This window comes from Callithrix jacchus, chromosome 4, assembly GCF_049354715.1.
Source record: "Callithrix jacchus isolate 240 chromosome 4, calJac240_pri, whole genome shotgun sequence".
Lineage (NCBI taxonomy): Eukaryota > Metazoa > Chordata > Mammalia > Primates > Cebidae > Callithrix > Callithrix jacchus.
In genome coordinates this window covers 39,762,401-39,776,753 of record NC_133505.1, presented here as the reverse complement: position 1 = coordinate 39,776,753, position 14,353 = coordinate 39,762,401, and the positions used below count along the sequence as shown (strand labels likewise).

The 14,353-nt window shown below is 36.7% G+C and overlaps 1 protein-coding gene and 1 long non-coding RNA gene across 4 annotated transcripts in view; one reads left to right on the top strand and one right to left on the bottom strand.

Annotated features, from left to right (window-relative positions):
• LOC144582107 (uncharacterized) overlaps positions 1-14,353 on the bottom strand; it is a 133,681-nt gene that overhangs the window by 32,389 nt on the left and 86,939 nt on the right. The gene's annotated exons all lie outside the window — the stretch shown is intronic.
• TSBP1 (testis expressed basic protein 1) overlaps positions 1-14,353 on the top strand; it is a 51,611-nt gene that overhangs the window by 35,098 nt on the left and 2,160 nt on the right. The window contains 2 exon segments of the mRNA XM_054254668.2: positions 6,074-6,094; positions 7,943-7,963. Of these exon segments, the coding sequence (XP_054110643.2) occupies positions 6,074-6,094; positions 7,943-7,963 (42 nt within the window).

Genomic DNA, 14,353 nt, shown 5'->3' with positions numbered 1-14,353 from the left:
AAAGGAAATGTTCATCTCTTATTCCATTATGGATACATTTCAAGGGAGGTTTGCTGTCTTCCAACATCTCTTTTGTTAATCTCTTAAAATGAGCAAGGAAAGAAATTATATTCTTGATCCAAAAACTCTGCTAATTTTTGCTTCATGTTGTTCTGCTGGTTACTCCAGTACCCTGGTAAATTATTATTCATTTTATTATTTATTAATTCCATTGTCCTTTTAGAAAATTTTCCTTGAAGTAAAGAATTTTGCATGCATACTTCCCAAACCCCCTTGCCTCCCTATATAGTATCACTTTAAGTTGCTGATGAATTTAGAAACTACATTATGCCCAATGACTGACAAAAATAAATAAATAAGCAATAGAAAATTAAAATCCTGAGGTAGTATTCTTTTCACTCAATAAAGAGGAAAATTTAAGTATAATAAATGCTGGAAATGTTTCAATAAAAATTATATATTGACACATTACCAATCCCACTTAAATTAATGAACCCTTTTAGAAACCAAATTTGCAGTATCATGCTAGACACATAAAGACATAATATCCTTTAAACTCACAATTCTATTTCTAGAGATACGCCCTAAGGAATAATTCCAAAAGAAAACTATTTTCATGATGGTAATTGGTAAAAAGATGTGAAGGTAATAAATATAGTACAGTGGCTAAGAAAGGAATCAAATAGACCAGAAATGAAGCCAAATACCAGCTAAAAGCCCAGATATGTGCCTTGGATAAATTATTTAATCTCTCTAAAAATTTATTTGTATTATCTCTATTTAGTATTATTTCTAATCGCCTCCTTGCAAATCTGATGTTCCATTCTTCTTGCTCCACATTACTGGAACAATTGAATAACTTATTCGTAAATTGTTATAAAGCATAAATCCCTCCTGGTAGAGAAAACAAATAATGAGGAAGAGACAAGTGCTGATAACAGTTTGAACATTTTAGCAACAACAAATCAAGCCACAAGATAAATATGAAAATGCAGAAAAAGAAAGAGTGAAGAAATGGGGTCTGTCAGCCAAAAGAGAGAATACAGCAAAATTATGAAATCTAAGTTTGAATATAACGATGCCTGAATTTCTTCCTCCTACTATGTTTCAGTGATCTGCTTCAGCACACTTTTCAGTAAAGAATTTTTAAGAGAAACACTATTTTCAAAAACCACCCATGAAAATGAAATTTTGTCTTTCCCCAATTTCCTAAAAAACATGTTGATACCTACTTTCTCTCTCTCTGCACCTATAATAGACTTTAATTTTCATGTTACAATTATTGTGGGATGATGGCCTCACCGACTCTATCAGCAAGGGAGGCCATGTTTGCTACTCTTTCAAAGTAACACCCCACAGAGGATCTGTTTTTATATGGGATTCTGAAGTAGCTGTCATAGGTTAGCCCTTTATCTGGCAGTCAGAAAGAGCGTCTTCTAAGCTGACGTTAGCTAGTTCAAGCACGTTGAGTGTTGTGGGAAAGCTGGATATTTTTGTCAGATGATAAAACCTTTGCTGTTCTTAACTAGTGTTTAGGAACACTAGCATTAAGACAAATTGTTTTCAAGACATTAGGTGGAGGTATGACTTTGATTTGAATGAGATTTTCTGATAAATTTGCCAATCTTTCAGCAGCTTTCCATATTCCTTCAGCCTCATACACAAGGCCGTTTTGATCAAATGACTACATTTCAACTCTTTTCTAAATGACCTATGAGCAAAGAATATATTTTTAATTTATTGTAAAAAGAGTCATTACAATCACTCTTAGCTCATAATTCATAAATAATGCTTCTCTATAATTGTATGAATTTAATGCTTGATATGAACTGAAAACTAATATCTAAATATTAATAATTCCTAATACTGCATGTTATCACCCACCACTCTAGTTACCTACAGTTTATATAAAGTTGTGGGTAGGCTCATGCCTCTAGCCTGGCCCTCTAGCCTTAGGGCCACTAGACAAAAACAACAGAGGGATTGATGGTATTTCATTGCTGCTTCTCTCTTAAAAGAGTGGTCTCAGGAATTCTTTTCTCCCACTGTAAAGAATATGATTAGAACTAAATTTGTGGAAGCTTGAATGTTGTGTTATATTAATTTGAGTTATTTTCAAAAGCTCAACAACATTGCTGTTTGCTTGGCAATTCTATGTCCTTTAGCTTTCTACAGAGAGTGGTTCCCATGCTCTGATTGGTTGTACTCATTTATGTTACTTCAAAACCTAATTGGCAAATTTCCCTATCTCTTTTGTGTTCAGATTTTTCTGTATTTTCTAAAATTATTTATTTTAAGTGAAAAATCTATTGATGCAAAAGATAAAGAGGACAGATGTGATATGGACTTGACATCAAAAAACAGAATTCCTAAAATAAGATAGCTCAGATATTTTTTGAAGTAATGTTCCAGGACCAAACTGAAGGTCAAGCTGCTTTTCTTCATGGCCCAATAATGAGATGCAGATGAACTGGGAAAGAAGATAGTTTTTATTTCTGTAACTGGCTACAGAAAGAAGACCTGGAAATTTTTGCCAGATCAACTCAAAATCACAAAGTTTTCCAGAGCCGATACACCTTCTAAGCTATATGTCCATGTGTAAGTGCGCATTCATCTAAAGACATAAGTGATTAACTTCTTCTAATCTAAGATTAAAATGTGAGTCCTGAAGACCTTCCTCTGGAGCCTCAGTAAATTTACTTAATCTAAATGGGTCCGGGTGCTGGGGTGATTACCCTTATCTTGCCTCCTGCTAAATCATGGAGGTTTTTGGAGTTCCTTCAGACCCCCAAGAAACCTGTTTGTGGAGGCCTGAGTAGTTTCTTCAGACCCCTAATAAATTTGTTTTAATCCTAAATGGGTCCTGTTAAAAATTCCTTCATTATCTTGTCATGCCGCAAGGCCCAGGAAAGGCCTAGGTAAAACTCTTGGTGGGCTTTTGTTACATTCCAGCCTGGCTCTATCAGTTTTCAATATTTAACTTAACCACTCATCAGTGCTGGAACAGTTGTTACAAAGGCCTGCGTTAGTGAGACCTGGCCTGCCACAGTAAGGTAAGGAATAAGTAAACTTAGTAATGAAAATCTAGAAGAAGAATATAATGAACAGTGAAAAATAGAACAGATATTTTGAGATTAGATACTGAAATAAAGAAAAAAAGGAGAAGCAAAACTTAAAATAAGTGTTACTAACTCTTGAAGAGTTTTAAATTCTCATAAAAACTGAAAAGACAAAGAAAAGGTGCTAATCTCAGCTACATTTTTCGCACTCTAAAGATACTCACCACGAAAGATTTAGGACTGGAGAAGAGGATTGGAAACTGTAAGCTCTTAGGATTGCTTGTTTGTCATTATAACATCCTTTCTGCCCTGTTCTAATACCTCTGGGAAATGTGCTAGTAAGAACGTTTGTCTCCATGTCCTAAGAAAATCACATTATTTTTTGTTGGTATTTTGGCGTAGGGTGTGTCTTAGTCAGTTCAGTCTGCTATAATAGACTACCGTAAATTGATAAACAAACATTTATCCCTCACTGTCTAGAGACTGGGAATTCCAAGACCAAAGTGCCGGCTGATGTTGTTCCTGGTGAGGGTGCTCTTCTGGGCTATAGACAGTTGCTTTATTGTATCCTCACAAGTCAGAAACAACCTCTCTCATGTCTCTTCTTATAAGGATGCTACTCCCAATCGTGAGGACTCTACCTTCATAACCTAATTACCTCCCGAAGTCCCCACCTCAAACGCCATCACATTAGAGATTAGCGCTTCAACATACAGATTCGAGGGGGACATAAACATTCAGTAATAGCAAGATGTAAGCCTAATATATAAATTTCTTTTCTCTTAAGTCTACTATTCTTCAGTATCCTAAAATATCTGAAAGGTTTCTTCTAACATATGTTATTTCCCAAGCCAGCTTTAAAATTCTGATTAACTTTGAGATTATCGGAAAGAAAAAATTTAGAAAATTATTATTACAAACATTTTAAAACATAATTACAAATAAACTTTCTGTACTGTAAAAAAGAATACAATGAGAGCTGGTATAATGGTAGAGATTTGAAATGAAAACATGAAAGACAAAAGAAGATGATGAAGAGAAAATGTAAGTTAGTAACGTTCATTAACCAGTCTCCAGTGACCTTTTGCCCTAGTTTAAAAATGTTTAATATTTTTTTTATTTCATTAGAAAAAGTGACCTTTACTCATATAACCCATCATACACGCCATCCAAAATGGACTGAATATTTAAGTTATTAAAGTGGGGTTAAAATTGACTTAATAAGAGATAGCATAGTCCCAGAAGATTTAATATTTCCTGAAGATCTATTTTCTGGTGTTCCAAGTGGACACTCAATGGGAACTCAGTACGTAATTTAAAAAAAAAACTAATTTGTTTTATTTTCTTTTTAGCAATTGGTCCAATAGCAACCAGTAAACTCCTACTGTCATTCTCTGTTCTCTCTGATCTTTTGTAGCATCTTGATTCCTGTATTTGCACTGACACTTCTGTTGTTTTTGGTTTTCATTTTGGTTTGGTTTAGGTGTTTCTTTCTTCCTTCGTTTCTTCTTTTCTTTTCTCTTCTTTCTTTCTTTCTTATAAATCAAAGGCCCACAGAAACAAGAAACCACATAGAAAGGACCAAAAACACGTTGTTCTTCTGGTCAGAGAGTTAAGTTGCAAGAGGAAATAATGCTGGCAAAATCTGCTGTGAAGACCATAAAAAATACACTAAGAAGTTTATATCACAATCTGAAGCCACAGGTTCACAAAACAAAACTCCAAAGATAAAAGGTAGGAATAATAAAAATTAGAAGATGTAGCAAGTGAGAATAGAAGAAGGGACAGACTGCAAAATCCAAACAAAGAAAACACTCAAATGGAATTCAAGATAAAAAAGATTGATATTGTCTTTTCCTCCATAAAGTTTATTACATCAAAACTTGGACCACTACTGCTGCAGAGATTAAGCCTTTTCTGACTTCCCCTCCTTGAAAGAACTGGGACTTGCCTCTCATAATAATCATGCAACTCGCACAAATTTATTTTGTGTAGGTCTAAATACACCAATTTTTTTAAAAGATTACCAGAATACATTAAAAATATAACCTAACTATATCCTATCTACAAGAAAGTCACTTCAAATTTAACAATAAAAGTAAAAAGAATGAAAAATATATGCCATGAAAGCATTATTAAAAAAAAAAGGCAGAAGTGGAATATTAGTATCACATAAAGTGAACCTCGATGCAAAAAAAATTACCAGGGACAAAAGAGGAACCTTATATCATGATAAAAATATCAATACATCAAGAAGACATAGAAATCCTACATATGTATGCACCAAACAACAGTGTTTCAAAATACAGTGAAAAAGAAACACCTACTAAAACTGAAGAGAAACAGAAAAACCCACAACGACAGCTGGAAGTTTAACACCTCATTCTCAGTGATTGCTAGAACTACTAGCTGGAACGTGAAATAGGTGAGAGATTTAGCCATGCAGATATCTGAAGGGGGAATAGTTCAATCAGCAAAGATAACAAGTAAATCACCCTAGGGTAGGAACATTTCCAGTCTATTTGAGGAAAAGCAAGAAAGCAAGTACCATATAGCTGGAACAGAATGAAAAGTGACATGAAAAGAAGCTATAAGAGAGATTTGGAGGGACAGATCTTCCAGGGTCATCTTTGAAAACCACCGTTGTGACTTTGACTTTTGTTCAACCAAGATGGGGAATCATTGGTGGATCTTAAGCAGGTGCTTTGCTGATCCTTTTAAAGCGTTCCTCTAACTGCTGCACTGGGATTGACCGGGAGGCAAGAGTGAAAGCAGAGAGTTCAGTTAGAAAGACAACAAAAAGTTGAATCACAGTGAGAGTCATGAAGGTGGTAGAAAGTGTCAGGTTCCTATAACCCACCAAGGGATCTGTTGTCCCATCATATTTCATTGTATTCTGCTAAAGGTCTTGATGGTATCCCAGGAAAAAGAACTAGGGAATTGGGAGTAGGAAAGAACTATATTTCTGTTCCAAAAAAGCTACCATTAACCCATTTTCTTGTTTTGATTTTCAGGAGTACCTCAAGTCCACACTAGTAAGTTCCTAATGTATTTTTAGTACATTAGTTCTCTGTAGGGCTGGGGTGAGCAAATTTTTTCTATAAATGTTTGTAATGTTTTGTGCTTGTTTTTGTTGGGTTTTTGTGTTTTTTGGTTTGTTTGGTGTTTCTGTTTTGTTTTGAGACAGGATCTTGCTCTGTCACCTAGGCTGGAGTGCAGTGGTGCGATCATAGCTCACTACAACCTCCACTCCTGGGATCAAGCACTTCTCCTGCCTCAAACTCCTGAGTAGCTGAGACTACAGGTGTGCACCACCATGCTTGGCTAACTTTTTCTTATTTTTTTGTAGAAACGGAGTCTTGCTATGTTGCCTAGGCTGGTCTCAAAATCCTGGCCTCAAATGATCCTCTTGTCTTAACCTCCCAAAGTGCTGGGATTACAGGCATAAGCCACCATGCCCAGCCAAATACTTTAAGTTTTGTAAGCCATAAAGTCTCTGTCACAACTACTGAACTCTGCTGCTGTCGCACAAATATAGACAATATATAAAAGAATGAGCATGGATATGTCCCAATAAAATACTATTTTAGATATTGAAATTTGAATTTCATATGATTTTCATGTGCCACAAAATATTATTATTATTATTTCAACTATTTAAATATGTAAAATGCATTCTTACCTCACAGGACATGCAAAAATAGCCAACATGCTAGATTTATTCCATGGGCTGTACTTTTGCCAACTCCTGCTCTAGGGTTTAAATACCCTACCTCCACATATTTATCTCTGGTAAACAATCTTGGTATTATTTTTCTTACAACTTCATGCTTTCTTATTATTTTGTGCTTTTTTAAAGACAGAGTTTCACTCACCCAGGCTAGAGTGCACTGGCGTGATCATGGCCCACTGCATCTTTGACTTCCTAAGCAATCCTCCCACCTCAGCTTCCCAAGCATCTGGGACTGCAGGCATGTGCCACCACATCTAGATAATTTTTTTCTTTTTTCCTTTTTTTTTTTTTTGCAGAGATGGGAGTCACATTATGTTGCCCAGGCTAGTCTTGAACTCCTAGGCTCAAACCACCCACCTGCCTCACAGCCTTCCAAAGTGCTGGGATTACAGGTGTGAGCCACCACACCAGCCTATTTTGTGCTTTCTATATTAGGGTTATCAAATAACATCAACATGAGAGGTATACCTATATTTCAGTACCTGGTAACAATTATACCTTAAATATTTCATATCAGGCCAGGCATGGTGGCTTACACCTGTAATCCCAGCACTTTGGGAAGCCAAGTCATGTGGATTGCTTGAGCTCAGGGTTCCAGACTAGCCTGGGCAACATGACAAAATTTTGTCTCTACAAAAAAATACAAAAATTAGCTGGCTGCAGTAGCATGCACCTGTAGCCCCAGCTACTCAGGAGGCTGAAGCTGGAAGATCACTTGAGCCCGGGAAGTGGAAGGTGCAGTGAGCCATGTTCGTGCCACTGCATTCCAGCCTGGGCAACTGAGACCCTGTCTCAGAAAAATATAGTTTTTAAAAAATTTTATATCAAACAATGTCAGTAAATAATGTTAGCGCACATCTTCTAAGCAAGACCATTATATGTCCTATATTTTATAAATTGTAATCTTGACATTCTAGACAAAATTGCTAATGATCAATGATAAGTAAAGGTGATTTAAGGTAGCTTATCACAAGGTCTCTGTAAACTACAATGGGCAAAGAGAAGGGAGAAGAGAAATGAAGTTTCTTCACATTTAAATAAATGAAATTTAATTGTTAATGACACAAATCCCACTCAATGCAGAGGCTTAGGGACTGGGAAGAAGGGAAAGCCCAGAACCTACTAATGTGTTTGCCTTTGTCTATTTCAGTGGACAGTTCTGGAAAAATCAGTAAGTTTGGATCATTTCCTTGCCTCACCTATTTCTGTGTCTAGGACCTTTATGTTCTTTTTCCCAACTGTTCTTGTATTACAAGTTCTTCTACCTTAGAGTAGTCAATATTTCTTCAACAAGTATTTCAATTTTAATTCTTATCTATTTTCCTTTTGTAACAAAGTATAATAGTCTAGTGTTTGATTCTAGTTATTTACTACCAAAGATTATTGGCAGCATATATTCCCAGCTAATCTATCACAACAGAGGCTATTTCCTCTGTGCTATAATCTGCCAACTAATAATTTTTACTAAAAAAGAAAATCCTCTAAGACTGGCAAAAAGAATATGTGTCAGGACGAGATGTGATTTCGGTAATTGACCAACAATACACATTTTTCAAACTGACCAGAACAGTGAGCAAAAAACTGTTTTGGAGAAGACCGCATTCAAGACTTATGAAAGAACAGAGAAAGGTAGAAAATGCAATAGTTCGAATTTCAGTAGAATTGATATCACCTACCCCTGATTTCAAATCCCTGTATTAACTAAGTGGCATCCTAAAAATAATCCTCTCTGTGGAGTGGGATGTGGAGCATTGGCCAGCAACACTCCTGAGGATGAAACAGAGGGTTTTATGCTCCTTTCAAATCCTGTTTCTGATTTTACCTAGGAAGGATATTATTGGAAGGTGGGTTCTCCTTAAGTTAGAAAATCTCCATTGATCTTTCTTTTGTATTTTGTTTTTAGCACTGTCTCCTGTGGGTAAGTTTCATATCTATTCTCAACTCCAGTATTTAACATTGGCTATAATTCTTTTCTGACCTGTTTCTATTCCCAAAATAGAGGCTTGTGCTTCTAAGGTCATTTTGAACGTTCCTGTCCTCCAGAAACTTCCAAGTGTTTTCTTTTCTTTTTGAGACAGGATCTCACTATGTTGCCCAGGTTGGTCTTGAACTCCAGGGCTCAAGTGATCCTCCTGCCTTGGCCTCCCAAAGTGCTAGAACTGCAGCATGAGCAACTGCACTTAGCCCCAGATTTTTAAATAACTACTTTTTAAGAGATTGCGGTAGAGAAGATGAAGTTCATATGAAAGGATGCCACAATCTCTGGCCAGCTTCTAGGCTCTAAAAAATAATCTCGTGGCTCACGCCTGTAATCCCAGCACCTTGGGAGGCCGAGGCGGGTGGATCACGAGGTCAAGAGATAGAGACCATCCTGGTCAACATGGTGAAACCCCGTCTCTACTAAAAATATAAAAAATTAGCTGGGCATGGTGGCGCGTGCCTGTAATCCCAGCTACTTGGGAGGCCGAGGCAGGAGAACTGCCTGAGCCCAGGAGGCGGAGGTTGCGGTGAGCCGAGATCGCGCCATTACACTCCAGCCTGGGTAAGGAGCGAAACTCCGTCTCAAAAAAAAAAAAAAGAATCTCCTCCCTGATTCTCAGCAAAACGTAATGAAGAGATTGGTTTCTGAATTGCATTAGTTCTTTGCTGGGAATTTAGAACCCTTTTTTAGTTATACGTGAGGTCCCTCTGAATCATATTAACAGGGTGAAAAACTAGTTAAAAACAAAATCCTATCTACTTTCTGTTGCCTTCTAAATAACTTTACCTTTGAAAGACAGTAGGTATTGAGCGTTGACTATATATTGTGCACTGTGCTAGGCACTTGCAAAAGTAGCACCTCTTATTGTCTCTTATTCTTACCATATCCCTGCCTGGTAGCTATTATTATTCCCCATTTTACAGATTAGGAAACTAACTCAGATATTTACCCAAGGTTAAAGAGTTGGTAAACATTGGTGTCAGGATTTAAACCCAGGATGTCTTATCTCCAAAATACACACTCTTCCCATACCAACACATTGCCTCCTATACTGAATCACAAATGAATTTTTTGTAATTAGTCATGAAACTTTATAAAATGTTTGTAAATACAAATATACATCTACAGAAAAGCTGGTTGAATGTACACAAAAGAATCCTTTTAAAAATAGAAGACCCCATCTTAATTAATGTTTGACTCTTTAAACTGTTTTCTGAATGCAGATTTCTCTTTATTGGGATTACCTAATACATGTCTCAGCTCTTCAGGCAAGGAAACCGTACAAAACAAAATAGAATAATAACTTTTGTTTAATTCTGTAAATATATGATCAAAAGAAGCAAATAAAACTTAAACCTAGTGAGACACGTTTCAAGCATTTCGAATATTCCAAACAAAGTATGTCCTTATATTTAATTATGTTTAAGCCTCATTTTCTTTCTCAGTTCACACTAGAAAGAGAGTGGGTTTGCAGAGAGGTGACGGCAGGGAGATGAAGTTGAAAGGGGCAATTAATTTCTTTCTTTCTTTCTTTCTTTTTTTTTTTTTTTTTTTGATGAAGTTTTGCTCTCATCACCCAGGCTGGAGCGCAATGGCTTGATCTCAGCTCACTGCAACCTCTGCCTCCCAGGTTCAAGTGATTCTCCTGCCTCAGCCTCCCAAGTAGCTGGGATTATAGGCGTGTGCCACCATGCCTGACTAATTTTGTATTTTTAATAGAGACAGGATTTCATCATGTTGATCAGGTTCGTCTTGAACTCCTGACCTCAAGGGATCTGCCCTCCTTGGCCTCCCAAAGTGCTGAGATTACAGGCATGAGCCACTGGCACCCAGCCAGGACAATTAATTTATTTTGATTCATGGTACAAGAAATAGTATGCATTCAGAATAATCATAATGTGCCTACATCCCTCAAACGCTCTCCTCACATAGAAAAAGTGATAGGACTGTGATCTTGTGAGTTTCTCTTATCGAACTTTTTTTTAAAAAGGTGAGCTCTGATGGTTGATGTTATATGTCAACTTGACTCAGAAGAACCCTAACTAATACAAGGGCTCTGAGAAGGGATCACAGGTCAAGTCTCTTCCCAGAGGTAATTAATTTTTAAGGAATACTAATTTTTTAAGTTGCCAGAGAAAAATCCATTTAATCTTTTTAAAAATTTTTTTGTAAAACATATAGTCTTATTAATATAATCTTTCAAACACAATCTTCCCAGCTAATTTTTTTTCTATTTCTTTTAAAAAATAGAGATGCGGGGGTCTCACTATGTTGCCCAGGCTGGTCTTGAACTCCTGGCTTCAAGTGATCCTCCCATCTCAGCCTCCCAAAGTGCTGGGATTACTGGCATGAGCCATTGTATCTGGCCCCAGTTGATATTTTTAGAAAAGGAGGTGAAGGTTTAATTCAATGTTCAAAGAAAGGTTTAAGACAGATTAAACTAACAAACATCATCAGCCTAGCAAACTGGGTCCCTTATTTCTCATCTCCTCATTCAACTAATGAGTGTATGATCTTTTAAAATGTAATTCACAGCCTGAGAACTATAATGATTCATCCCTCTGATACTGAACAGATCTTTTACAGTCTGTGCTCTCCCTGCCAACTACTAGATTAAGAACCTAAGATTAGTTTCCTAATAAAGCCCACATTCTATTTTCTACACTAAGTATCATTCAGACAGAATTGTTAATGTGATAGCTATTTCATATCTTATAGCTTTAACAAAAATTAATCCCATTTTAAAATTTTAATAATGATTTTGAACCAGCTTGAATATATTACTATGATCCCCAAAGTCTTGATTAAATATTTTGACTGTATTAGAATTTTGTAGATGGGCTACTGCCTGCAATAAATGTACTTGCAGCCACGGCTTACAAGTCTTTATACTATGAAAGATTCACATTGTAAGTGTAGGATGATTATGAGGTCCAAGAGAAAGAGAAGATGTATGAACTATCTTGAAATCTGGGAGAAGAAAGAAAATAACTTAGAATGTGGTAGAATAATGATTGGTGGCTTACTTCTGCAATGCAAAGTTGAAATAAAAGTGAACCTCTACTTTATGGGGTAGCTGGATTCCTCAAAAGTAAATCTTGTAAATCTAATCTACGTTAATTAAATTCAAGACTTAAAAGATGACAGCAAATATATTAAAATAAGGGCATGAAGATTCTATTAGAAGTAACTAGAGGAACTTTCTCAGTGCAGTGAGAGAAAGAATAAACGTTGTTCAAATTCTGTGAAATTAGGAAAGGTGTAGCTAGAATAAACACTGGGTGCCTCAGGAAATCCTATATTTAATTTTGGTTTACAAAACCTATATAACATAGAAGGTAAATTTAGGTTAAAATGAGTCACGTAGTATTACACACAGTAGCAAATAATTACTCCCAAGAGACAGTAAAACTAAAAATATTCATAGCTTAAGAAAAATCAGCTTTTATGAGGAGTACATTCCATGAAATTCTTAAGATTAGAAGCTTCAATGAAAAAGCATGATCTTACCATTCCACACACCACACCCCCAAACAAAACAAAACAGTGTCCCCTGGTAGCACTGTCAAAGATCAAAATATTCTGACTATTTTTCTCAATTTAGCAATGCTTGAAAATATATTACCACTGATTTTCATTAGGAAATTGAAAATTGATTTGTCTAGAATAAAATGTCAGTAATCATATTTTAGTGAAGAACTCTAGGAGGGAAATATGCAAAAAGGTTCAGAAAGTAATTACTGCAAGTTTTCTAGCATTATTTTTATTTGGATGTCAAAAGCTGAAAATTAAAAAAGAAAACACCGAACTACAGCATCCCTTTTGATTTATAATTAATTTCTCACCTAATACAGGTGTGCCTCATTTTTATAACTGATCAAATTCTGAAGTTCTGTGTATATCAATTTTTCAGACGTCAAGCCCTAAATGTAAAACACAAAAAGTCTGATAATTCATTTTTAAGCAAGAAATTTTCCCATAATGCAAGTAACCATTCCTCTAAGTTATTTGTTGGAAACTAAGAATGCCTTGTCTTGATTGAATCAGGAGTTTTTTTCCTGTACTATCTCATTGGGAAGTAGTAATGGCCAATATTTATTGACTATTTATTATGGTCCATGCACTGTACCGAGTGCCTTTACTTAGATAACATTATTTGATCTCATAACAGCTCTTTGAAGTAGCTTCTACTATTGCCCCATTTACAGACAGAAGTAAAGTTTGCCAAATGTCACCCAGCTAGGTGGGTGCGGAGGCAGGATTTGAATCAGTCAGTCTCCAAAGGCTGTGTTTCTTTTTCTTTTCTTTTCTTTTCTTCTGAGACGGAGTTTCGCTCTTGTTACCCAGGCTGGAGTGCAATGGCGCGATCTCGGCTCACCACAACCTCCGCCTCCTGGGTTCAGGCAATTCTCCTGCCTCAGCCTCCTGAGTAGCTGGGATTACAGGCCTGCGCCACCACGCCCAGCTGATTTTTTGTATTTTGAGTAGAGACGGGGTTTCACCATGTTGACCAGGATGGTCTCGATCTCTTGACCTCGTGATCCACCCGCCTTGGCCTCCCAAAGTGCTGGGATTACAGGCGTGAGCCACCGCGCCCGGCCAAGGCTATATTTCTTTAACATTTGTCTACAATATTTAATAACTTTTAAACTCTTCAAGTGAGCAGATCAAACTAAATATAAGAACAGTGAGTCTTTGAGGATTAACAGATTTACCTTAAAACCCATTAAACCCAGCTAGCCAGCTAGCAGGAAGAGTAAACTTGTTTTTTGTTGTTGTTGTTGTTGTTTTTGAGATGGAGTCTTGCTCTGTCACCCAGACCGGAGTTCAGTGGCACAATCTCAGCTCACGGCAACCTCTGACTCCCATGTTCAAGCAATTCTCCTGTCTCAGCCTCCCGAATAGCTGGGATTACGTGTATGCCAAAATCCCTGGCTAATTTTTGTATTTTCAGTAGAGACAGGGTTTCACCATGTTGGCCAGGCTGGTTTCCAGCTCCTGACCTCAAGTGGTCTGCCCACTTCAGCCTCCCAAAGTGCTGGGATTACAGGTGTGAGCCACCATCCCAGCCCAAGTCTTCTGATTCAGCTTTTATATTCTGTGTTCTTTCTACTATACTAAATATTAAATATTAGATTTTTCTCAAAGCAAGATATGCCTCTGCTCCGCAGCAAGAGCCCATACAACTCCTTGGTGGTTCAAATATTTCTTTTATTTAATTCAGGGAACCATATTACCTTTTTTAAAAAGAAAAGAAAAGAAAAGAAAAAGCAAATAAAAAATCTCTAGCAGAAGCCAATAAATTCAAGTTTGTTAAATCACACAGGAATTGAGGTGCAACAGAGCTGATTTACCTAAACATGATCAAAGGACCTGAAATTTTTGCAGAGTTAGCAGATATTGCAAGAAGCACTCTATGATAATGGTCAAAACTGAACTCTGGAGTCGGACTATTCAGGTTCAGATCCCAGCTCCACCACCTACTGATTATATAACCTTATTCATATTCACTTAAGCGTTCTGTACCTCAGTTTCTTCATTTGTAAAACGAGGTTAATAATACCCTACCTGGTTGTTGTA